Below are 25,935 nucleotides of genomic sequence, written 5' to 3' on the forward strand. Positions count from 1 at the left end.
GCCCGAAACGTCAGCCTCTCTGCTCCTATGATGCTGCTTGGCCTGCTGTGTTCATCCAGCCCTGCACCTTGTTGTTTCATATCCCTGGATCCAGTTAATCCCTTCTGCGTTCTTTTCAGTCTATTCACATTATTCCCATAGCGTGACACCCAAATTCATGCCTTTGTCACTGTCAGACTTTACAATTCCGATGCTGTCTGGTTGAACTGTCCATCCTGTACCTTGTATAGATACAAATCTCTACTGCCTATGCCTTATCCTGCACAAAGTCACTCATTGGCCCATCTTCATTCTTTAAATTGGCTCAAAGTCCTCAATGCCTCAAATTTAATGTTTACAAGAATGTTATATGAAAAGAAATCTGGCTTCTTGATGGCATATGTTAAGTTCAACAATGTAAGTTGCCAACCAGCCCTCACCAGATCTTCCACTTATATTGCTCTTTCTGACTGCCAGAAAATACCTGAATGACCCAGATATCAATATTAAAGCAGTAGTAGCTAAGCCTTAAAAGTACAAAAAATTGCCATGTTTGATTCCAGATCCGTGTTGAGTTAGTCTAAACTAAGCATATAAACATGTAGTGATCTTGCTTACATTTGGCCTCAGCATACCAGGATAAGGAAAGGAAGTATCAACTGCGGATCATTCTCCTGATTGTTTCTCAAAATTCTTACTTGCAATTGATAAATGGATATCAGATTAAGACAAAATAAAGCACAGCAGTTAAAACTGTTCACTGTCAATTAGCCTGGTTATATTTACAGTCATTGGATTTGACATAAAAATAATGCATTTGGGAGTGATAAAGAATTCACCATTATCATTGGAGCTGTGCTTTACAAAATAACAATGCTTGAAGTGAATTGAAATTTGAAATTGAAAACGTTTTTAAAGAGAAAAATTCCCTCAGTGATTTAGATGTAGAAGCCTGTTGGCTCAGGAAAACTTAGTAACAAAAATATAATTTATATACTGCTGAGACTAGAATACAATGTCATTAGACTCACAAAAACTCATTCTTCCAGTACAGTAACTTTCCCTCATCATGACATCCAATTATATTTTCAGTAACCCCCATGCTCTTACTTTTATTGCCTTTCTTGGTAGATTGTCCCAAATATGTACCATTCTATTAAGCAAAAGAGTATTTTTCTTGATACACGTTCCTGACTGCTTTTTTTAAAGAAAATAATCCCTACAGTACAGAAACAGGCCCTTTGGTCCCACAAGTCCACACTGACCCTTCAAACAGCACCCCACCCCCTCCCTGTAACCTTGCATTTCCCATGGCTAACCCAACTAACCTAAACATCCCTGAACACTATGGGCAATTTAGCACGACCAATCCACCTAGCCTGCACATCTTTGGACTGTGGGAGAAAACTGGAGCACCTGGCAGAAACCCACACAGACACAGGGACAACGTGCAAACTCCACACAGACAACCACCTGATTGTGGGATCAATAATTCTACTATTTTTGTATCTGAGCGTTCTTTTAGTTTTCAATTACCCAGCTGCAGACAGGAAACTGAGAGTAAGGCAAAGAGTGAGGATGACACAAAAAGTCTGCATAAGTGACTGGACAAACATTTGGTCGATGCAATATAATGTGGGAAAATGTGAGGTAAAGCATTTTGGCGAAAAATACAGATGATGAATATTATTTAAATGGAGAACGACTACAGAAAGATGCAGCACAGAGGGATTTGAGCGTCTTCATGCATAAATCACAAAAAAAAACAGTATGCAAGTTCAGCGGTTTTTAGGAAATCAAGTGGAATGTTGGCCTTTATTTCAATGGAATGAATTATAAAAATAGGGAAGTATTGCTTAAACTACACAAGGCACTCATTAGTCCACATCTGGAATACTGAACAGTTTGGTCCCTTTAAGGAACTTAAGGAAAGACATACTGGCATTGGAGACAGACCAGGGAAGATTCACTAGGCCAATACCAGGAATGAAGGGATTGCCTGATGAGGCCAAGTTGAGTAGATTGGATATACAATCTTAGGACTTTAGAAGAATAAGAAATGACCTTATTTACTTCCTTGGGGGATTTGACAGGTTAGATATGGGAGAATATAGGACCAGAGAATGTAATCTCAGAAAAGGTGGATGCCCTCCAATCCAGAGGTGAGGTGTAATTGCTTCTGTCAGAGAACAGTGAATCTGTGGAATGCTTTACCTCAGAGAGCTATTGAGATTGGGTCATTAAGTATATTTAAAGCTGAGATAGAAAGATTTTTATTCAGTAAGGGAATAAAGGGAAAAGGCAGAGAACTGGATTTACAAATTATCAGATTAGCCATGATCCCACTGAATGGCAGAGCATACTTAATGAGATGAATAGCCTCCTTCTGAATAACAGAATCCCTATAGCACAGATAGTGGCTATTCAGCCCATCTTGTCTGCACCAACTCTCCAAATAACATCCCACCCCTATCCCCATAACCACACATCTACTTATGATTTTATTGATTATTTTCAACATGAATGGTGGTGGCAAATGGGATACCGTAGGGATCAGTGCTCAGGCCCCAGGTATTCACAATATATATTAACAATTTGAATGAGGGGATAAAATGTAATATTTCTAAGTTTGCTCATGACAGAAAACTGGGTGGTATTGAGAATGGCAGTAGGAAGTAAAGAGACTTAAGAATAATTTAGTTGAGTGAGTGGACAAATACATGCCAATAAAGTATAATGTGTGAAATTGTTCACTTAGCTAGGAAAAACAGAATGGCAGAGTAATACCTAAAATGTGATGGTCTGGAAAATGATGATGTACACAGGTACCTGTATGTCCTTGTACATCAGTCACTGAAAGCAAGCATGTAATAAGATGTTATGAAGGCAAATGGTATATTGGCCTTCCTTACAAGATGGTTTATATACAACAGCAAGGAAGTCATACTGCAGTTAAACAGAGAACTTGCTGAGACCATAATTGAAGGACTGTGTTCAGTTTTCATCTCCTTTCCATAAATGTCGTGTCAGAAAGCTTCACCAGACTGTGTGGCAGGTTTGGCATATGAGAAGACATTGTGTTGAATGGGTCTATATTCACAAGAATTTACAAGAATGAGGAGGGATCTCATTGAAACAGAAACAATTATGGTAGGGCTGGACAGGCTGGATGCAAAGATCTTGTTTCCCTTTACTGGGGCTCCAGAACAAGGAGTGATCGTGGTCTCAGAGTGCACAGGAGGACAGTTTGAACTATGATGACAAATTTCTCCACTCAGAGGAAGGGGAACTTGCAGCATTCTCTACCACTCTGGAGATAGCTGTGGAGGTCAAGTCACTGAATATATTTAAATAATAAATCAATTGATTTCTAGAGCCTGAAGGTGTAATAGAGAATGGGGCAAGATCAGAAGTATGGCACGGAGATAGAGGCTCAACCATGATCATGTTAAATGGCGGAGTGGTCTTGATTGGACAAAAGGCATACTGCTGCTTCTATTTTTGATTTATAAAATTGGAAGAATGTAGAGAAAACTGAAATATAATAAGAATTTGCATTTTCTGAGTTATGCAAAAGATTTTACTGTACTAAGCCAAATTAGCATTTACAATTTGGATGATAAACACAAACGGTTACTTTGTTTTTAAAAGCATCTTTGAGATTTTCTCTTCTGTGGAACTGAAGTGTTGTTGTGACACCTTGTAAATTAACTTCAAGAATGAGACCAACAGAATATTATTATTTAAGAACATTATCTATTGGGAGACATTTAATATTGCAATTTTTGTTAAAGAGTTAGCTATTGAAGATGATTTCTAATCCCTATTATCTTCAGTTGCTTCATCAATGACCTTCACAATGAAGGTCAGAAATGGAATTGTTCACTGATAATTGTTCAGCATAAAGCTCAATGAGCAATTCCTCACACATGAAACGATTCATACCTACATGCAGCAAGACTGGATAACATTGAGGGCATATCTACAAGGCTCAAGTCAGGAAAGTGAGGGAAATACACCTCAGGATGAGTGCACCTGAGGCCACATTCGGCTTGAGATAATCCAAAAAATAGAAGTTGAGTAGTTACTTGTCAGAGAAGTCACGTACTCCTACTGCTGGACCAGAAGCATTCTGACATCATTCAATAACTTTGAGGTCAACTAACAGCGTTTAGGAAGATTGCCTCCAAATTAGGAATCTCTCCCACCTTCCAGGCTGGGCCTGCAAGGTTGTAGTTCCCAACTTAATTTCTGATACATGTACAATTGTATTTTATCATTCCCAACTGAACCCTATTCATGTCAATTCTTAAGTTTGTCACAGCAACTCCCAGTCCTCAGCAGATGAACAAATCCCAGATGGATAAATCTATTTTGCTACTGCCCTCTACCAATGATGTATCATAACAGCAGCAGAGATAAACTACAGAATGCACTGCAGCAACACATCGAGTCTTCAGCATCAGCACATCCCAAATTCAGCCCATAAAGTAAGTATAGGAATTGCATGGGAGTAGCATCACTCAAGTTCTCCATCAACCTGAAATGGGTGTATATCATAACTCCTCCATTTTTGCCAGGTCAAAGTCTTGTAACTCTGGAACTCTTAGCAACATCAAAGAAATACTTTCACCACACAACCTACAACAGTCCAAGAAGGAGGCTCATCATGATCGCCACAGATCTACGAGCAACGAACCAATGTGAGCCTCTCATAATGACTATATTCTGAGAATGAATAATCACTTTATTAAGAATCTGTAATCCATGCTGTTTTCACTCAGATGAGCAAAATTAGGCTGATTTCATCAAACTGAAAAAAATCAAAGATTTAAATTTAGTACTCCATAATTTTAATGAAAACAGTTAACGTTTCAGCTATAAAGGAAAACTTATACACTGTGTATGGGTGTCATTCTGGGTTATTCAGGTACTTTCTGGCAATTAACAACAGCAATGTAAATGTAAGGTCAAATGAGGGTTCACTAGCCAGAGAATTGGACTTAATTTATCACCCAGGAGAAAAATTAGGGTAGAAAGAACACACTTCTAGGGAAAACAATGTAAAAGCCATAAAGAATTTCAGGTAAGAGATTTTAGTTATCATTTTGTAACAATCCTAAATATATAGATATGAGAGCTTCACATTTTTCAGTGTTAGAGATAATAAGTTCTAAAATGTTGAGGTTTTCAAACCAATGGACTTGTATCATTTCCAACCTATATGAAATAAGAAATTATCAATTAGAAATTCTCTCTGCTCTTTACCCAAAATTTCCAGTCATTTCTGTGGCTCTCCCCAATATGTCAGAAATTATATTATTTAGCTAGCAAAGTTTTGCTTTATGACTGTTTAAAATTTTGCAGCTCACTAAATGCCACTAGTATCCCAATTTATTAACCTTAAAGACTACTAGAAGGTTATGTAGATCTCAAATCTACATCAGGCTAAGTCTTAGTAAGTTCTTGATGACTGTACAATCAACCTTGTGCCACCTTTATCATTCAGGGACATTGTGTTTAATAATTGTGACAAGTCACTTACATCTGCTCCACCTGACCCAATACTTTATAAAGTAGAAAATGTGCTATTGCTTATGAAAACTTCATAAACCTTATTTTGCTGAACCTGCTAAATGGCTCAATTAATTATACATACTGACAGGCTTCAGCGTAACTATATTCAAACTTATATAAATTCAAAGCGTATTCCCTTTAACTCTGATTCAAAGGCATAGCTTTTCCACCTTGAGAAGAATTCAAACCTAATGTATGAGGCATAATAGTTGAATAATTATTAGTATGCAACAATGATTAATTCATACCATACAAAATGCACCCAGGATGCTGGGAAGCCTCTGGCAAGCACATCAGTTCTGAAAAACTTTGCTGCATTATTAATTTACTGAAACAAAAGTGAAATCAATGTCGACCAGCTGCTGTTAAGTTCCCAAGGGCTAAAAAAAAACCAACACCCAAATTGGCAGAGGAAATGTAAGTCACTTATGACAGAAAATTTAATGAATGGAATTCACTTTCACTTTCAGTCAGCAAAAGTCATTAAGGGCAGAGGTGTTCAAATGGTTCAGGGGTATGTAAATTAACAATGTAATGCTAAAGACCTGGGTGCAATTAAAATGCAGTTTATTTTGTCAGACCCATATGTTGCAGAGTTTACTCTTCAATGTTGTGGTGATTTTTATTTGGAATAACAATTTAACAAGATAAATAGCATCTTTGTATTGCCTGTCCAGGGTTGAAATATTGATCTACTGTTTGACATTCAGAGATGGGAGGAATCATCAATGCATGTCAGCTGACAATTAAGTCACACCACGCTGTAGTAAGGTATAATGTTGGCTGTGGATGGAAAGTCATAATACCCTGCTGAACAAATATTAAGAATTTAATTAATAATGGGAAGCATGGTGTTTTTGTTAATTCATCTCAATGGGTTATCAAATCGGGATGTTGGCTTGAAATAATGACTGAAAATCTCCTGTGGCAGTGTGACAAACACAGCCTACTGTTAGTTAAAGGTGCCTTTGCCCATTTAATGTTAACAATATTTTATGCTGTAAATTGTTGGAGCAATGCCAGGTGAAACAGGCTTTACAAGGCAAGCAACATGGATTTCCTTAACTAGCCAGATTGTAACATTGTGATATTAGCATCATAAGAATTGAGATTTCAACATCAAACCTGATCTAGGAAGAGAAAAACAGGGAACTAAAGATTGGACTGAGAGAGAAGAAATATTCAAGAACACCTGCAACATTAAGGAACAAGTCTCCATACTTGCAAGAGTTAATTTTCTGTGCCAGACAGCTAGATTAGGAGTAATTAACACGTATCACATTGTTATGTGGCTACTTCAAAATGAACCTTTGGAAGAAAAAACATTTTTTGATAGCCTTTTGGATTCTGTGATTAATAACATACCTATCCTCAGCTGATATATGGGCCTAAATAATGCTAAGCACTATAGCCTCTCCTCCTGTTGATGCTGCCAAGCAATGGTCTCTAATTATATATTTGGTCCATCTCAAAGGCTTCTCTTTATCTTCTCACCTACACCGTTGAAACTCTTATTCAGGCCATAATCACCTGAATGCTTGATTTCTAGTACGCTTTCTTTGCTGGTTTACCTGATACGAACCTATACAAACTCCAACTCATCAAAAACACAGTAACCTGTATCCAATTGTACTCTGAGATAACCTTCTTCAATGGGACCTTGATCAGATGGGCCAATGGGCCAAGGATTGGCAGAGAGAGTTTAATTTAGATAAATGTGAGATGCTGCATTTTGGTAAGGCAAGTCAGGGCAGGACGTTTACACATAATGGTAGAACTCTGGTGAGTATTACCAAATAAAGGGACTTAGGGGTGCAGTATCATAGTTCCTTGAAAGCGGAGTCACGGGTAGACAGGGTGGTGAAGGTAGAGTTTGGCATGCTTGCCTTCATTATTCAGTGCCTTGAATATAGGAGTTGAGATGTCATGTTGCAGCTGTACAAGACATTGGTTAGGCCACTTTTAGAATACCGAGTTCAATTCTGGTCTCCCTGCTATAGGAAAGATGTTGTTAAACTTGAAAGAGTTCAGAAAAGATTTATAAGGATGTTGCCTGGATTAGAGGGTTTGAGTTACAAGGAGAGGCTGAAAATGCTGGGGCTTTTTTCCCTGGAGTGTTGGAGGCTGAGGGGTGATCTTATAGAGGTTTATAAAATCATGAGGGGCATGGATAGGGTGAATAGCCAAGGTCTTTTTTGGGTAGGGGAGTCCAAAGTACAGGACATAGGTTTAAGATGAAAGGGGAAAGATTTAAAAGGGACCTGAGGTGCAACATTTTCATACAGAGGGTGGTGCATGTATAAAACAAGTGGCTGGAGGAAGTGGTGGAGGCGAGTACAATTACAACATTTAAAAAGCATCTGGATGGGTACGTGAATAGGAAGGGTTTAAGAGAGGGATATGGGCCAAATGTTGGCAAATGAGACTAGATCAGTTTAAGATATCTGGTCAGCATGGACAAGTTGGACCAAAGGGTCTGTTTCCATGTTGTACAGTTCTGTCACTCTATAATTCTTAAGGTTGACCCTGTACTGGCCAGGGTTCACAGATTCCCAGCTACCCCACTGAAATGAGTTTAAATTCATAAGTGCCATCTTCACATTCTTTCATTCATTATAGCTATTTATACTTACAATCTTTTGCAGCTATTTATTGCAGTTTGTACATTTCTTTCTTTTGACTCTTCTTTCCCTCCCTAATTGTTGATCCTATCAGAAATACAATATATTTTCTTGATAAAAATCCTGCAATTATAAAAATTCAGCCCATGTATTATCCTCCAGATCCTGAAGTAGCCATATTAAATTGGAACATCTGGACAATATTCAGGCTTGAGTTGACAAGGAGCAAGTAGCTTTCATGCCACACAAATTCTGAGTAACGACCATCTTCAATCAGAGACAGAGACAGAGACAACCTAAAAACCACCCCTTGACATTCAGTGGTGTTACCATCACCTGAATTCCCCCACTATCAACATCCGGGAGGTTACCACTGTCCAGAAACCTAACTGGACTTGCCATATATGTACATTGTCAGGTTATAAGCTAGGAATACTGCACCTCCTAACTCCCCAAGCTTGTCCACCATCTACAAGGCACAAATCAGGAGTGTGATGAATACTCCCCACTTGCCTGGATAGGTGCATCTCCATCAACACTCAAGAAAGCTTGATACCATCCAGGTCAAAGCAGCCCACTTGATTGGCACTACATCCACAAGCATCCACTCCCTCCACTACAGACACTCAGTGGTAGCGGTGTGTACTGTCTACAAGATGCGCTGTAGTACTCACTAAAGATTCTTTGATAGCAACTTCTAAATCCACAACCACTTCCAACTAGAAGGTCGAGGGCAGCAGATACATGGGATCACCAAAACCCATAATTTCCCCTTCAAGCTGCTCACCATCCTGACTTGGAAATATTTCACCATTCCTTCATTGTCACTGCGTCAAAATCCTGGAATTCCCTCCCTAAGGGCATAGTAGGTCTACCTACGGCACAGACTGCAGTGGTTGAAGAAGGCAGCTCACTACCACCTCCTCAATCGCACCTAGGGATGGACAATAACTGCTGGCCAGCCAGTGATGCCATGTCCCACAAGAGGATAAAAACAAAATGTTGTGCAGAATGCTGTGTGATTTTAGGGAAAAAAAATCCTGAAGCCTTTCAAAGTGCTATCTTTTTTGCTCTATTCCTGCTAACTCTTAGGACCAACGATTATTAGCCCATCATATTATGTCTAATTTTTTTTTTACATATGTCATTATTCCCATAATGTAAGGATAACCAATGATATGAGGTTCACAAAGAATATTTATGCCTTGTCTTATGCAGTTGAAATCTGTCATCTCAATTTATATCTTTTGGGATTTAAACCTTGAATTAGGACTTCATGAAATCAAAATTGGTTCATTTTCAAAATAGTGTTAAGAGTAAAAGTAGCTGTCAATGTTAATTTGTGGACCTTCCTATAACTGTTCTGTCCTTCTCAGCATTTTCTTCCAATAGCAAACAATTTGTTTGTGGCATAAAGTGGTAGGTGCATGAAAGCTTCATAATGTGACCTGCTAAAATTTCATAGAGTCATAGAATCATACAACATAGAAACAGACCATTTGGTCCAACCAGTCCATACTAATCCTAATCCCAAACTAAAATAGTCCCACCTGTCTGCACTTAGCCCATATCCCTCCAAACATTTCTTATTCACAGAATTAGCCAAATGTCTTTTAAGCCTTGTAACTGTACCCGCATCCACCACTTCCTCCCGAAGTTCATCCCACACATGAACCACTGTTAAAAAAAATTGCCCATAATGTCTTTTTAAAATCTTTATCCTCTCACCTTAAAAATATGACCCCTAGTCTTGAAATTCCCCACCCTCGGGAAAAGACACCTGCCATTCACCTTATCTATACCCCTCATTATTTTATAAAACTCTTTAAAGGTCACCTCTCAACTTCTACTCTCTAATTAAAAAAGTCCCAGCCTATCCAGCCTCTCCTTATAACTCAAACCCTCCATTCCCAGCAACATCCTGGTAAGTCTCTTCTGAACTCTCTCCAGCTTAATAATATCCTTCCTACAACAGGGAGACCAGAACTGGACACAGTACTCCTGAAGAGGCCCCACCAACATTCTGTGCAAACTCAACATAACGTCCCAACTCCCATACGCAAAGGCACTCGCCAAAAGCCATTAAATTTTCCAATGAATATGTATTTGCTCAGACTTAACTTTGATAACCAGGATTATGGCCATAAATCTATATTTTAGCACTCAATGTCGAAGTGCGTCATTGTTCCAACAAATTGCAACACTATAACTATGAAGGAACATTGTTGTAAAACTTATTTCAGAAGTGAAAATCAATAGATTCAAAGCCTTTTTCAGTGTACCCTTGAAATATTAAACATAGAAAATCTAAGCAGTGCTGCCATTTGATGCAATGGTTTGCATTACTTAAAAAACAATTATTGAAACATACAACACATAAATAACACAGCATAATCACAAATGTGATTTTTGTAATCATACAGTAAATAGGTTCTACATACATCAATCGTTTTAAAACAAAGATGGAAATTTCTGATATGGTATCGTAAAAATTAGAAAGGAGCTAAATTCAAAGACTAATATTCAATGATGTGATTTCTTGTACCCAACAATAAATGACACAGAATAGTACATTAATCAATTACATTAATATTTAGTTAAGACAGAACATAAACAAATTTGAATTGATTAATATATTTCAGGAAAATTTTCAAAGCACAGCAATCAAGCTTTCCTGAAAAAAAAAACTGGTGAACTCAGAACTCCTGGTCCATTACAATAATTCTGGTATTCGAGAACCCTGTCAAAAGGCTTGTAAAATATATTTAATTAATGAACTATTACATTGATCAGAGCATCACTGATAGATGATGTTCAGTATTCCTACTGCTCTTTGGTGTTACAATGGGTAAACATCAATGCCTGGAAAATAATTGATTTTGTTGTCCTGGAATGAAGGTCAGAAGCAAAGACATAAGAAGATCTCAAATGAATGGATGCCACCCTGATGCCCTTTGTACAGTATGATCTGCCTGAATAGCACACAAAACAACACTTTTCACTGTATGTTGGTACACGAGACAACAATGAATCAATCAATTGAATGTCAAGTAAAGATGGTCAAAAGGGAGACTGATACTCAAGAGAGTACATGTCTTCTGTAGCAGCAATCAAAAATATCTTAATCAAAGTAAACCCTTTTCCAGTTACCTTTGCTGAAAAGTTTCTTTCTCAGCCTCTTAAACATTTGTTTGGTCTGATGCGGTAATTCAGAATTCAGAAGTCCTTTCAAAATTCTATAGTGATATCTGTGCAATGGTAAAAGAAATTTTCATGCTAAGTTTCCAGCATCCAGCTGACTTGATCAATACCAGCTATAATTCCTCTATTTCAAAGTGTGTACAAAACTTGTGTGCTGCACGTGTCTGTCTCAGCTCATTGTTCTTTGGCACATGCTTCGTTAGTTCTATTGAATGACAGGCAAAGTGCTGGACACTCAGATTTTTTGGGCCCATCCTTTGGCCAGTTCTTGGTTCCTTTTTGTCGTAGTATAAGGCCCAAAGCAATGTAATAGTCAGTATCATGGCCAGTAACTGTGTCACTCCAATGGAAATCCCAAGAAACTTCAACACTTGTAATTGCTTTGTGCCACGTAGGAAGTTGAATATTTTCTGTCCACAGCCCTGTTTCAAAAAACAAAGGATGTTACATTAAATAACCCTTTAAAAAAACCCTCTTTTAAGTATAGGTTTCTTTCTCTGCTGAAACACTCTGAAGTTCGACTGTGTGTTCTGCATCAACATCAAAAGTGCAGTAAAGTATGAGTTTGCACTCAGTGGAAACAGCCTCATATTTTCAATTTATATTTTGGTATGCAAGGTGCTAATTACTGCTTGTAAATATTCTGCACAAAGGATCTGAATTAGCTGGCAAAATAACAGAGTTAAGACATTGTTAGTGTGTAAGTTGTCTAACAATTTATGGCAAGCATGAGAACCTTAATTTGCAAAGCACTAAAGCAACTGGATAAGTTGCAGCATTCTACAAGTTCAAGTTGCAAGAGTAGAATCTCACTCTGAGCTTCCCACACGTTTCAAGAAATTGCAGTACCTAAATTAAAAATCACATTAAAAATTAAATTCACCACAGAAAGGCTGGTGTCTAACAGTAATATGACCCTTGTGACAACAAAATTTTATGTTGCTGAAATACTTAACACCCTGATAGAAAAAGAAAAATTGAATCTGCAAGGTCTCATTTGGGCAGGTTGTAAATTGTTCTTAAGATTTTTAAAGGTCAAATGTATAATTTAATATTTTTCTTACTTTACTTCTGCATCTATTCTCTCTCTTAACCCATCACTTTTTCCATATCCTTTTCTGCACCTGATTTGAGCCAAGTTCACATTACTATTTTCTCTGCTGTTCCTCTATTTTTTTTTAGATGTGCTATTTTTAGCTTGTAGTTCCAGCAACTTGCAGAGCAAAAGAAAATGAGCTGAAGTACAGAGAGGGGATGGGGTTAACTAATGAAAATCTGCATAATATCCCAATCCAGGCACTCAGCTCCTGACATCATTACAGCCTTGGTCCAAAAACTGGACAAAACAGCTGAATTCCAGAGGCAAGATGAAAGTTCCTTTCCTTCACAAAATATCATTTGACCAACTATAGTATAAAGTAGCCTTAGTAATATTGAAGTCAATGGGAATCATAGGGAAAACCCTACACTGGATGGAGTCAGACCAGCACAGAGGAAGGTCATTGTGGTTGTTCACTGTAGAAGTTCCTCAGGGTAATACCCTGGACCCAACCATCTTCAGCTGCTTCATCAAAGACCTTCCTCCAGCACGAAGTCACATGTGGGGGTATTCACTGATGATTATACAATGTTCAGCACAATTTGTTACTCCTCAGATATTGAAATCATCAATGTCCATATGCGTTACAAGCTGGACAACATTCAGGCTTGAGCTGATAAGTGGCAAGTAACATTTGTGCCATCTAAGTGCCAGGCAATGAATAGCTCAAACAAGACAGAATCGAACATTTCCCCCTGACATTCAATGTCATTACCTTTGCTGTGCTCCCACTATCAACATCTTGGGAGGGGTTACCAGTAACTGATCTAGAAGAGGCATTTAAATTCACACATGTTATGGCTTTCAGCGAGATGCTGTATTTCCTCCACACTTTCTGCCCACCAGCTGATCTTTAGACTTTTTTTTTGCTAGGCCTCAGCCTTAATTTGTTTATAGACCCAATTTTGTTTCATTGATATTTGGTTCATTTGATATTTCCAGTACAAGAATACTTTGCACTTGTGATTTTGTAGCATCTGATTTCCTGGTCTTTTTCATCAAACCAGTCTTGATGTTTCCCTGTAGACCTCAAAGGCCTTCGCCTCTGTCAACTAAGAGGAATTATAAGCATCCTCCACAAATTTGGTTGCCCACAGGAATTCATCCCATCCCCTGCCTGCTGCATGATGGCATACAAGCCTTGACCTTCACCAATGTACATGCATTGGATGTGTAGTGGGTCCAAACTAGGGTCAAGCAAGGCTGTTTCAACTCAGCAATGTGAGACCTCTCCATCTTCCTTGTTGCAACACTCCACCCTGTATCTATGAAGCTTCTTGCTGGTGTAGAGCTAATCCTATAGGACAGGTGAGAAACCGTTCAACCTGTATCACCTCCAGTCAAGAACCAAGACCACCCCAACCTCTGTCATCAAGCCATAGTACATAGACAACACCTGCATGCACACACACTCAGAGGCCAAGCTCCAAACTATCAGCAATGCATTCATTAAAGGCATCTAAAAGAATGGATCTTACGCTACACACCTGGAAGGTCCTCTGTCAGCCTTCTCTGGGCCACATAATGCTGCAGAATTCATCAGTAGGAGAGGGTTCCATTAAATTCATATTCAAGTGATCGGTGATCACTGTTACCACTCCCTGAGGCGCGTGCCTGTGATTCTGGTAGTTGTTACCACTCATCAATCCTTAGGCACTCCCACGTGCCTGGTGCGATTGAGGTTTCAAGACTTTACAGCACTGGTAAATGGGGAACAAAGGCTGTCCGTTGCGATCTTGGCTCATGACATCATTTTGCCTCAGTCAGGGGTTGCAACAGAGCCGATACAATGCTGTTCCTTCCTCAACCATGGCCGTAAGATTGCTAAAGATGCATTTGCACTGCAAGGACAGGTCTGGAAAGGCCCTTCAATATGGTCCAAATACAATGTGCCACATCATACTGGTGTGCTAAGCGCTGTACAATCAGTGCTGGCAAGGAGGTGATGACTTAGAAAACTGCTCCCGTTCTCCCAGTTCCTCAGTGTCTGAGGGGGAAGAACAAGGACAATGGAAGCCAACAGAACCCCATTCACACCTGATTCCAATGGAAGACAGCTGGCTGCAGTCAACAATTGTTGACCATTACATTTTATTCATAAATCTGATTGGTAGTATGGGTATGACTTCAGCCTCAGTAGGCTTCATTTTTGTTCCCTTTAGTGTTTTATATTTACCCAATTGCCTTCCTATATGTGATGTCCCCCTTCTGGACAATGACAAGTTATGGACCTACAGTGGACACTGGGGACACAGTAGCACTGACTTAGAGGTAGCACAAAATGGCTGCCTGTGGAGTTGGCATAAAGGTGGCGGAGAGATTTTTAGTTGCAGGCACAGAAACAGCTTGTTTAGTTCAGCATTAGAAAACGAGATCATATGTTAGGTCGATGGTAGCTTTGAGAATATGATAAGCCCAAGGTAACAGATTGAACAAAGAAACTAACAAATTAAATTATGGGAGGTTTTGTACAAAGTCACAGTGGCTGATATCTGTAAGAGGCAGTCTGATAAGAGATGTTTGAGGAGAGCCCAAAGTTTGTGGTTTAGCAAGAATCATAAGAAAAGTATGATCCAACAATCATGGAGCCTCTTTAGGTAATTGAATATTGAGAAATTCTGAAATGCAATCTACATCTAAAGTTCAGAGATTTATTTAAAACAAAGGGCTACAGATAGTGGAGAGGTGCTCCCATCTCATTGGTAAAGGAGGACTGAAACACAAATGGGTAAGCAGATGACCTCTAAAGGACACCAGCTTAAATTTGAGAAAATAAACAATGGCAGCTCCCAACTTAAATGAGACAGCTCAAATGAAATCTTATGTCCAAGGTCCAGGGTGGAGGGGAGGACAGAGATATCTTGTAAAACCATAGGAGTTCAGACAATTTTTGAGCTGGGAAAAAGTGATTGAGTTTCAAACTTATTAATGGAATTTGAATTGATGTCGTCTTAAGTAAAATAGTTGGTGTAGAAATATTTAGAGTAGGGACAGTAAATTTTGTCTCAGGTTTGTCTCAGAAGCAGTCCCCTGTAAAACATACTTACAGACAGCATTGGAATAGAAGGAGTTATAATTGCAGTTACAAGATAGAGGGGCAGTGTTTGTTTGACATTACAAGGTCAGGTGATAAAGAAGTTGACTAAAAACTTCTCACATTAGATGTAACCAGATAATTTTTATATATAACTAACTTCATATTTGAACTGAAATTTTACAGCAAATAGCAGGAATGAGCATCTTTTTGTATCTCCTGTAATAACTGCAAGGATTGGAATGTAAATTAATGAGATGCATTACAAGATCCCAAGGACTAGTGATAAAGCTATATGGTAAACATCATGAGATCAGAGAACCTAGTGTTGTCCATAAAGGTGTCCATCATTGATCAGGTGCTTATACAACTGGATGTATAGATCAGAGGTTGGAACAATGACATCAATGTTACATGTAATTATTGTAACACGAAGGGTATAAATATCCTGCACTTTATTGGGAAAGGTAAAGTGTCACTGCCCTCTCCTGTGATCAGAGCTGTTATCGAGGGGGCAGCTGGGCCCCATGTGAAAGCCAGTTTTGGAGCAGCCTCTGGCCTCTCCCTCAAGTGTGGTAAAAAAGCTCCAAATAAAGATCAATTTGTGCTACTGAACACAGGACTCAAGACTCCTCTTTGACATCTCTCCCCAGCAGAGAGGATATTTAGACAGATGTAGCTATGTACAGGTAAACTCTGTGGCGTGGTGGCCAAACAGTAACCAACATGAGAGATTGGGTTGTATGTGTAGGGACTATCAGAAATGCTGGCTACATACCATGGGCAGCATAGCTTCATGGCTGCTATTCCATTATGTTGACAGGTGAGGATCAATGCAAATTGCAAATACGTATCCTGGTGCGCAGTAACCTTTCAAAAATGGCACAATTGCAAGGGTTGCCAGTCTGTGGTCAGATATCTACTGAATGGCAAGTTATTCTGGGAATGTTGCATGGTGAGATGGGGTGGAAATCAAATATGAAACATGCTACAGCAGCAGAATGTGAGTTTGATAAGTTAAAGGTGAGAAAACTCCCTCAGCCATGTGTCACAACATCCCTCAAAATGCTTGACAGATCTTAGACTTATTTTCTTCTGGATAACATTCAGCCATATAGTCTTTAACAACAAAACTTCAAGCTTGACTTCAAGCTCATGGTCTACAAACCAGCGGTGTTACCAGTCCTTATGTATGCAGAGACATGGATAATTTGTATAAACGTGCCTCAAAATCCTTGAGAAATATCACCAATGATGCTTCTGCAACATTCTGCAAATCCAATGGCAGGATTAACACTCTAGTTTCAATGTCCTCTCCCAGGTTAACATTCTTAGCATTGGGACATTGTTCAAAGTTAATTAACTGTATTGAGAGGCCTCATTGTTCGCAAACCTGGCATAAGACTTCCAAAACAAACTTTCCGCTCTGCATTTTGTTATAGAAAGTGAACAGAGAAAATGCTTCACAAACGTCCTTAAAGCCTTCCTGATAAAATGCAATATCTACATTGACTCATGGGAATCTCTAGCCCAAGGCCACCCAAACCAGAGAGAGACAGCCCCCAAGGTTCCCACCATATCAAGTATCTGACAGCCCAGATGGAATTTGAGGGCAAACAGCAAACAGAGCTTGCAAAAACCCAAGCACGCTAGCAGCTTCAAAAGCCCCTTCAGCAGAGTGTGCAGATCTAGCACTGGACTATTTAAAGACCTCATGATCTACAACACCAAAGTGGAAGGAAGTCATCCTCATTACCAAGGGACTTCCTATGAAGAGGTTTATCCACTTAACAATAAATTATAATAATGCCAACTCAAATGTCACATAAATATGGTGTTCTTTAAGCCACAGTGTAAATTAAATGCAATGTAGCAGATTACTATCTGAAATACGTGCTGCTAAATATAATGTAAATGTAGATTTCCTGTTAAGTATATTTGGTAGAATACTTGTCTACAGATTTGAACTCCAAAAAAGAAACACTGGATTATAAATATCATAAATCTTGCCAAATGGTAGGCTATTGCAGAAAATACGGAGGCATGGGATTGAGGGTGATTTAGCGGTTTGGATCAGAAATTGGCTAGCTGTAAGAAGACAGAGGGTGGTGGTTGATGGGAAATGTTCATCCTGGAGTTCAGTTACTAGTGGTGTACCTCAAGGATCTGTTTTGGGGCCACTGCTGTTTGTCATTTTTATAAATGACCTGGATGAGGGCGTAGAAGGATAGGTTAGTAAATTTGCGGATGACACAAAAGTTGGTGGAGTTGTGGATAGTGCGGAAGGATGTTGCAGGTTACAGAGGGACATAGATAAGCTGCAGAGCTGGGCTGAGAGGTGGCAAATGGAGTTTAATGCGGAAAAGTGTGAGGTGATTCACTTTGGAAGGAGTAACAGGAATACAGAGTACTGGGCTAATGGTAAGATTCTTGGTAGTGTGGATGAGCAGAAAGATCTCGGTGTCCATGTGCATAGATCACTGAAAGTTGCCACCCAGGTTGATAGCGTTGTTAAGAAGGCGTACAATATGTTAGGTTTTATTGGTAGAGGGATTGAGTTTCGGAGCCATGAGGTCATGTTGCAGCTGTACAAAACTCTGGTGCGGCCGCACTTGGAGTATTGCGTACAGTTCTGGTCACCGCATTATAGGAAGGATGTGGAAGCATTGGAAAGGGTGCAGAGGAGATTTACCAGGATGTTGCCTGGTATGGAGGGAAGGTCTTATGAGGAAAGGCTGAGGGTCTTGAGGCTGTTTTCGTTAGAGAGAAGGTTAAGAGGTGACTTGATAGAGACATACAAGATGATCAGAGGATTAGATAGGGTGGACAGTGGGAGCCTTTTTCCTCGGATGGTGATGGCTAGCACGAGGGGACATAGCTTTAAATTGAGGAGTGATAGATATAGGACAGATGTCAGAGGTAGGTTCTTTACTCAGAGTAGTAAGGGCGTGGAATGCCCTGCCTGCAAAAATAGTAGACTCGCCCACTTTAAGGGCATTTAAATGGTCATTGGATAAACATATGGATGATAATGGAATAGTTTAGGTTAGATGGGCTTCAGATTGGTTTCACAGGTCGGCGCAACATCGAGGGCCGAAGGGCCTGTACTGCGCTGTGATGTTCTATGTTCTATGTTCTATGTTCTAAATGCACACAGTAGCAATGACATTTTCCTAAATCACCTTACGTTTTTATATTAGTTAGTAGCTCTCACTTGTAAGTGGATTGAAGGTTTAGTTGTCACCTTCAGTACACAATAAATATAGAGTGAGGCCGTTTCAGAATCACCTCTGATGGCATGATATCTGAGGTTCTTACACACTTAGCACTTAAACAGCATTTCAAACACCTGGATCTATTTCCCAAAGGATTGGATTTCACATTAGCTTAGATAAATTTTTTTGCTTGACAGATTTCAGTTGATGTTACCAGTGTTTGAAAAAAAGTAATATTCTGTAGTGCATAAGTCACTACCTCAGAATTATTCACAGTAAATTAACTATTTGAAAGCCACCAACTAAATCATTTTGCCTATTTTGCTGTCAGCTTCCTGCCACTGACACATTATTTAATAAATTCTTGTTATCAAATGTTGGTTCATAAATTAGGTCATTTGGCAGATTGGGTAAAAACTGACATAGAATCAATGAGCAAATTTTATTTCTTTGCCTTTCAGGTAAAACTAGAATGGTATGATAGTAGAAACATAAAAACCAGAAGTTAAAATATAGTGTGCAAAAAATAATATAAAGAAATATTAAGGCAATATTTTTCCTACTTTATTCACAGATGTGGGCATCACTGGCTAGGCCAGCATTTATTGCTCATCCCTAATTGAACATTAGTGAACCAGGTTTTTACACCAATCAACGATGGTGCCATTTTCTCTTTAATTCAAATTTCACCACCTGCCATGATGGTATTTCAACGCAGAACAACATTAAGCTGGGGTTTTGGACTACCAGTGCAATGACATTATCACTACGCCACGGTGCACACTAATACGAATTAGGGGCAAAGATTTCTAGTGCAGTTCTTTCTTCATACCTTTAAACAACTAAAGTGATATTTTAGTAATCTATAAACAAGCTGTGGTTGACATCTAAATAGCCTCCAGCAGTATTTACTGCATTATTAATGGCTTTTCAACAACAGTCCCTGAACGGGAATGTGAATGAAAGCCCCCTCCAAAGAAAATGGTGCTGACGCTTTCAAAATTGAAATGATAGTTCAAACAAAGTTATCAAAAATATGTATTTTATATTGATGTAAAACCTCAAATATTGTAAAAATCATCTGGCATAGGAACAGTTATAAATCAAGTTTTACTGCTCTGCAAATCTAGAATTTATTCTCACATTCATCTGTCCATGTCAAGTTACTGCTTTATAAATCTAATGCTTTAAGAACTGTAAAAATGAACTTGCATTTATGACAAAGAATAAAATAAATCTGTTTACACTGCTCCACATAATTAACTGGTACCATTAACAGGTTCTTGAGCTGTTTTAAAGTATAATATTGTTGCCTGCGAAAGATATTTTTTGGAAAAAAGTATAGCTCCATCTTTATTTTAAAAATGTTGTAACTGGGCAAAAAGAACTCCAAAGATATGAGTACTATTTTGCCACTGTGTATTTATGATGCTGCCGTGGGAATTTTCACATCTATTATATGAACACTAACCAATGCTTGATGTAAACAAAATGAGAAAAAGAAAAAGGAAATGTAAAAGCTTAGTTCATTACTTCCTGGCAGAAATCACTTTTACATAAACTGTGAAATACCTAAGAGACCTCCTTTGGCAAATGGCATTTATTTGTTGACAAGTTGTGAATGATTTACTTCTTTCCAAGTAACAAAAAGCTTCATTGAAATAAATTCCAGTCATGATCGTATTACTGCAAATTGAATTAAATATGTTTTGACCTAAGCCAGGTTTTAGCTCTTCACGCTGCTACCAGTAAGACCTGAAGGCCATAATTTTATTGCAAAAACAAACATCAGCATCAAGAGAGAGAAAACTAATGCTGAGAAAAACAAATTGGGAAGTAGTGACTAAGTAACATTAGGCTTGGCTTTTGAAAGTATGACAATTGTAAAAGGGTGGAAAGGTTTAAGGAAACTAAGAAAGGAATGATAGCAGAAGAATATGAAACGATTCAGTAGGTGGGGGGATAATGGAGGGAGAAAGAGTCCAGAGGCTAGATGTTTGTCTGTACTGCCTGGTTAGTACTCCAAAAGGAGGGGATCATGCACATATTATGGAATGTTACTGATTTAATTGTTTTCAATCATTTCTGATCATTTTGTGCTGCTTCTTTTATCCGACCATATAAACTAAGCTTTGCAACTTAAAGATACCATGCTGTGTACTGAAATAGATCAATATTAAGTCTTGTACACTTCCAGTCTATTGTTGAAGTTCTTATGAATAAGTCAGGCAGCATCACAGAGAGGAAGAGAGTTAGCAAATGGTACTTAATGGAGGCAGCAGGGGTTCATCACTAACTGCAGAGATGACAACAGCCCTGACTTTCCTCTTTTTAGGAAGGCCTCTCGTATTAGGTGTCGTTCAGGCACTTAACTGAACAGCAGTGGGCCGCTTCCTGGGATCAAGGAACCTGTGCAAGGAAGTCCCACTGCCTGCCAGATACCGGCCAGAGTGTAGCAGTTCTATTGAGGACAGATACCATTGGCAGATAGTGGTTACTGCTAGTAGAACACCTTTCCAATAATGGCACAAGGGACATCATTGGATGGGTTAATGTGGAGAGGTGCAGGAAGCAAGGGCAGCAGATGGCTGTCAACAGTCCACCCCTTCCTGATGCTGGGTTCCTTCCTGGGTATATGCCATAAGCTTCCCTTTCTCTCCTTACCCTATCCTGTATACTCCTTGATATCCAGAGTTCACAGAATTTGTTGGTCCCACTCCCTCTATATTGGAATATGGTGGGCCTGTACTCTCCCTGTTTCCTTCTTGAATGTGCCCCATTGCTCTGACACAGATTTACCTAAAACTATCGGCTCACAGTCCACTCTGGCTAAATCATGCCAGATCTCATTTTTAATACAAAGTCGGCATTTCCCCAGTATAGAACTTTAATTTCAGATCCATCCTTTTCCATAACAACCTTGAATCTAAGGGAATTATGACTGCTGTCTGAAAAATGTTCTCCCACTGATACTTCAATCACTTGCCTGGCTTCATTACCCAAAATTAAGTCTGGGCCTGTCCCCTCTCTTCTACACACTGGCTTTAGAAGTTGAATTTTAAGGATTCTGATCCCTTTAAGTCTTCCTCAATATCCTTTGACGCGGTAATTTAATAAATGTGTTCTGAAAATTTAATGACAGTACAACCACAGGTTCTACCAGTTGCAGGACAATGAACTTGTTAATCACTTGCTTGGGAGGACCAAAGACCTGACATGGCAATGCCAGATCTATGTACAGTCATTGCTCCAGGAAGCTTCCATTGAAAGAGTAGTGGCTACATTGAAGGTCCAAGTCCAGCAGAACACAATTGGTTGCTAGGTGTGTGTTTGGACCTGCAATCCATCACTATAGGCACAGATGCAGGGAATCAATAGCAAAGCGAGAGAGGGACAAAGCAACTTGGCCTTCCTCCCATTACCCCTTCTCTTCAAGGACACCCACCGGGAAGAGAGGCACCAGCCAGGCACCCCAGAGCTGCCCTGCCTTTCTACCTCCCCTCTGCCATTGACCCAATCACCTCCAGTAGGTTAGGCAAAGGAGAAATGCACTTGTGCAGGAGACCTGCAGCACCTTTAAGAACCTTTGAACCCCATACCATCAAAAGACATCTGCCAAAGTCATTACAATTAACAAGACATGGCATCAGTACCACCACAGCTGTAGATGTCAGAGCAGTGCCTAGTGGTAGGCAAAGAAGGAAGAGATAGGAGGCACCTGTGTGATATGGCTATTTATTCAATATCTATAGTTTGGACTTCTATAAATAAATGCTCATTTGCACATAGGTATACCACAAGGTGCCAGCATGGCTGGATGAATGGTCTTCCAGCTACAGATCATTTATTATTTCACATCATCCTCAATATGAGTGCCTCATGTTGTTCTCATTACCTAGAGAAGGTTAGACCTATGTGCGGGCTCTGCAACTAATTATAGGCACAGTGGATTGTTGAGTAAAGAAACATGAAGGAGATTGGGCCTGTATTCACTACATTGCAGGAAAGAAGAGACTATGTGAGGCATAAAGAAAATCTGACAAGGCTCTGCAGAATAGAGGCAGAAAAGATCTTTTCCCTGACTCAGTCTCCATAGCCAGAGAAAACACTCTCAGGATAAGAGGTAGGCAATACATCACCAATATGAAAAGGACTTCATTCTCTCAGGGGGTTGGGAAGGTTTGGAATTGTCCCATCCATTGAATAGTGGTGGTGTATTCACTGAATATGCTCACCTAATCATAGAAACAGGCCCTTTGGCCCAACAAGTCCACACTGACCCTTGGAGCATCCCACCCAAGCCCATCCCCTTATAACCCACACATCCCTGAACACTATGGGTAACTTAGCATGGCCAAACCGTCTAGCTTGCATATCTTTGGACTGTGGGAGGAAACCCACACAGACATGGGGAGAATGTGCAAACTCCAAACAGACAGTTGCCCAAGGGTGGAATTGAACCTGGGTCCCTGGCACTGTGAGGCAGCAGTGCTAACCACTGAGCCACCGTGCCACCCTTAATATGATGACAGACTTCCAGAAGAGAAAAATCTCCACAGCAATAGGGATACTAAGGGAATAGGGTGATAGGTTACGACAGCCATGGTAAAAGACAGCTGTGGAGAACACTATACAGTCTGATTGGCCAAATCCTGCTTCTTTGTCCTCACTCTATATGAACCGAACGGAATTGAAATGAATTAGCTTTATTGTCACATGTCCTCAAATGAGTACAGTGAAAAGTTTACAAGTCGCCACTTACAGCGCCATCTTAGGTACAAGACACCTAAATATTTGGTATAAAATAGAGAAAAAGTAATAAATAAAAAGTCTATCATAAGAATAAAAAGGAAAAAAGATTTTTAAAAAGTATTCGATTTACAGTCCTTCCACACCTCAACGGGGCACTACGTTTGTCCGTCTCTGTGGTGTAATTAGTTTGTGCAATCGACTGTTAACCAAAGGATTGGTGGCTCAAGACCACCTGGGGAACAAAGCAATTGTTGTTTGGGTGGCACGGTGGCTCAGTGGCTAGCATTGCTGCCTCACAGCACCAGGGACCCAGGTTCAATTCCAGCCTCAGGTGACTGTCTGTGCGGAGTTTGCACGCTCTCCCAGTGCCTGCATAGGTTTCCTCTGGTTTCCTCCCACAGTCCAAAGATGTGCAGGCTAGGTGGATTGGCCATGCTAAATTGCCCGTAGTGTTCAGGGATGTGTAGATTAGGTGGGTTATAGGGGGATGGGTCTGGGTGTGATGCTCTGAGGTCAGTGTGGACTTGTTGGGCCAAAGTTTCCACACTGTAGGAATTCTATGATCTATGACCACTCCATGCCAGCACCTAGCCTCCAGAGCACACCAGGCTTTGAAATAGAGACCTCACCTCCAGTCCACAAAAGGACTTCACCTCCTCACAACAACCTCCAGTCCACAAGGAGCCTCACCTACCCACAACAGGGGCTCATCTCCTCACAATGGGCTCTAGTCTGGGGACTCACCTCCCCGTGACATCCTCCAGTCTGCCAGAGACCTTGCTTCTGATTCCAACAGAGTAAGCTTGTTTTTAAAAGTTTGGTAAACATGAACAAAAAGCGAACAAAGAAAAATAGATATGTCCTTATAAAATTCTCAGGAAAGCTTAACACACATCTGCAGTATGAGCAATCATGGTCCACATGGAGATTTATGCAGTATTGGGCTTCTCTCCATTGTCCATAGGAGGACTCATCCCTACTGTCATCAGCTAGGTATACTAGGAGTAGCCCTCATCTACCAGTGGCCAGTCCTATAATCAAGCAGAGACATTAATAACTACAACCATCGGAGAGTGTTCCAGAATATGGAAATTGTGTGAACTCCCTGGATCATGTGCACAAGCCTGGAATATTTGGCTGGTATAGTCACATTTTAGTTGCACATTCATGGACTGGAATCCCATTCTGTAGGCAACAAACAGCTGGAATTTTAATGACAATCTACAGTATTCTTGAAGCCATGGGAAACTGGCAATTACAACAAATGCCACTGGCCTGCCTGCCTGCCTTTCTGCATCCAACGGAAGCCTCACTAATCATGGCCTCTTCAGAAGAGAGCATCAGTGACCTCCCAAAAACAGTTGAGAGTGGCTGACTAGAAGATACTACAGGAATCCCTAGTGGAGCCCTGGAATGAACAATTGGCAGAAAAACTCAGGACCACGGTGACCTTCAGAGCAGCCTGAATGCAACTGCCTCTCAGTCCTTCCAGTTGCAGGTCATCTTCCAAAAGTAAATTTCCATAGGACACATCCTTCAGCCCACTCTGAGTCACTTCCTGCATTTCATTCAGGCAACTGAAGGTAGGTGCAGTGCAGCACTCCTGTACATTCTGTTTTAGGGCAATGCTCATAATCACCATTGCACCCGGGTGCCTGGAGCTTACCCTAGCACAGGCGGTGGCTGCTGGTGCTGTTCCTCTATCGTTCAGCGATTGTACCTCCTCAGCTGTGTGATGGCCAGGTTTGTCCCATGCCACGGCAGTATTGTCTTCAGGTGATCTACCAGTGATCCATCTAGGCAGCACATTATTTTAAAACCTTCCCTCCAGCCCTGCTCCATTAACCCCTGCAGAGCCCTGAACCTTGGATATGTCTCGCCCTGGTCTCCTCCTTACTCCACCATCGTGACCTTTTCACAGCAAGACATTCATGTGAATGGTGGCATTGCCCATGGCTGGGGTTACTTGAAGGGCATTTATGCGTTTTCCTGAAAGCAATAATGAGATTCCCTCAGTAAGTTCGAACCCCTATCATTCTAGCCTTGCCCTGGCATCACTAACCTGCCACTGACCCATCCTCTGCCTTGAGAAAACTGGAAGTCTCAGTCCTGTAAAAGGTTACCTACCACCACCTGAGCCCCTTACAGTTTGCAGCTCTCTCCCTATATTCCATCCATGTCTTGGACATCACAAGATGCCCATTAGCCCACAATGTATGGTGGTTCCATGTCTTTGTGGGATCTCACTGAAATGCAACCATCCTCCCTGCTGTTAGTTTTTAAAACCCTGAAAGTACTTTGTTTCTGTCTGCTGACACTGAATCACTTTTTATTTGATTTTATTTTTAGGAAAGACAGATGGATGCCTCACAAACCAGGCAGCACCAAAGGTGTAGTGTGCCCATCTGCCAGAACCCCCAGGCATATTCCTTGTTTTGGCAAATGCCTAGTACATGC

The 25,935-nt window shown here is 40.1% G+C and overlaps 1 protein-coding gene across 4 annotated transcripts in view; it reads right to left on the reverse strand.

The window, feature by feature from the left end:
- Nucleotides 1–10,259: 10,259 nt before the first annotated feature.
- The window catches only part of tspan12 (tetraspanin 12), a 42,964-nt gene continuing 27,288 nt past the window's right edge, over nucleotides 10,260–25,935 (reverse strand). For all 4 annotated transcript variants that reach the window (XM_048608080.1, XM_048608081.1, XM_020529906.2 and 1 more), the window contains exon 8: nucleotides 10,260–11,800. In XM_048608080.1, the coding sequence (XP_048464037.1) occupies nucleotides 11,492–11,800 (309 nt within the window). In that variant the 3' untranslated portion in view covers nucleotides 10,260–11,491. The remainder of the gene's footprint in view (nucleotides 11,801–25,935) is intronic.

This window comes from Rhincodon typus, chromosome 18 (genome assembly GCF_021869965.1).
Source record: "Rhincodon typus isolate 14 chromosome 18, sRhiTyp1.1, whole genome shotgun sequence".
Lineage (NCBI taxonomy): Eukaryota > Metazoa > Chordata > Chondrichthyes > Orectolobiformes > Rhincodontidae > Rhincodon > Rhincodon typus.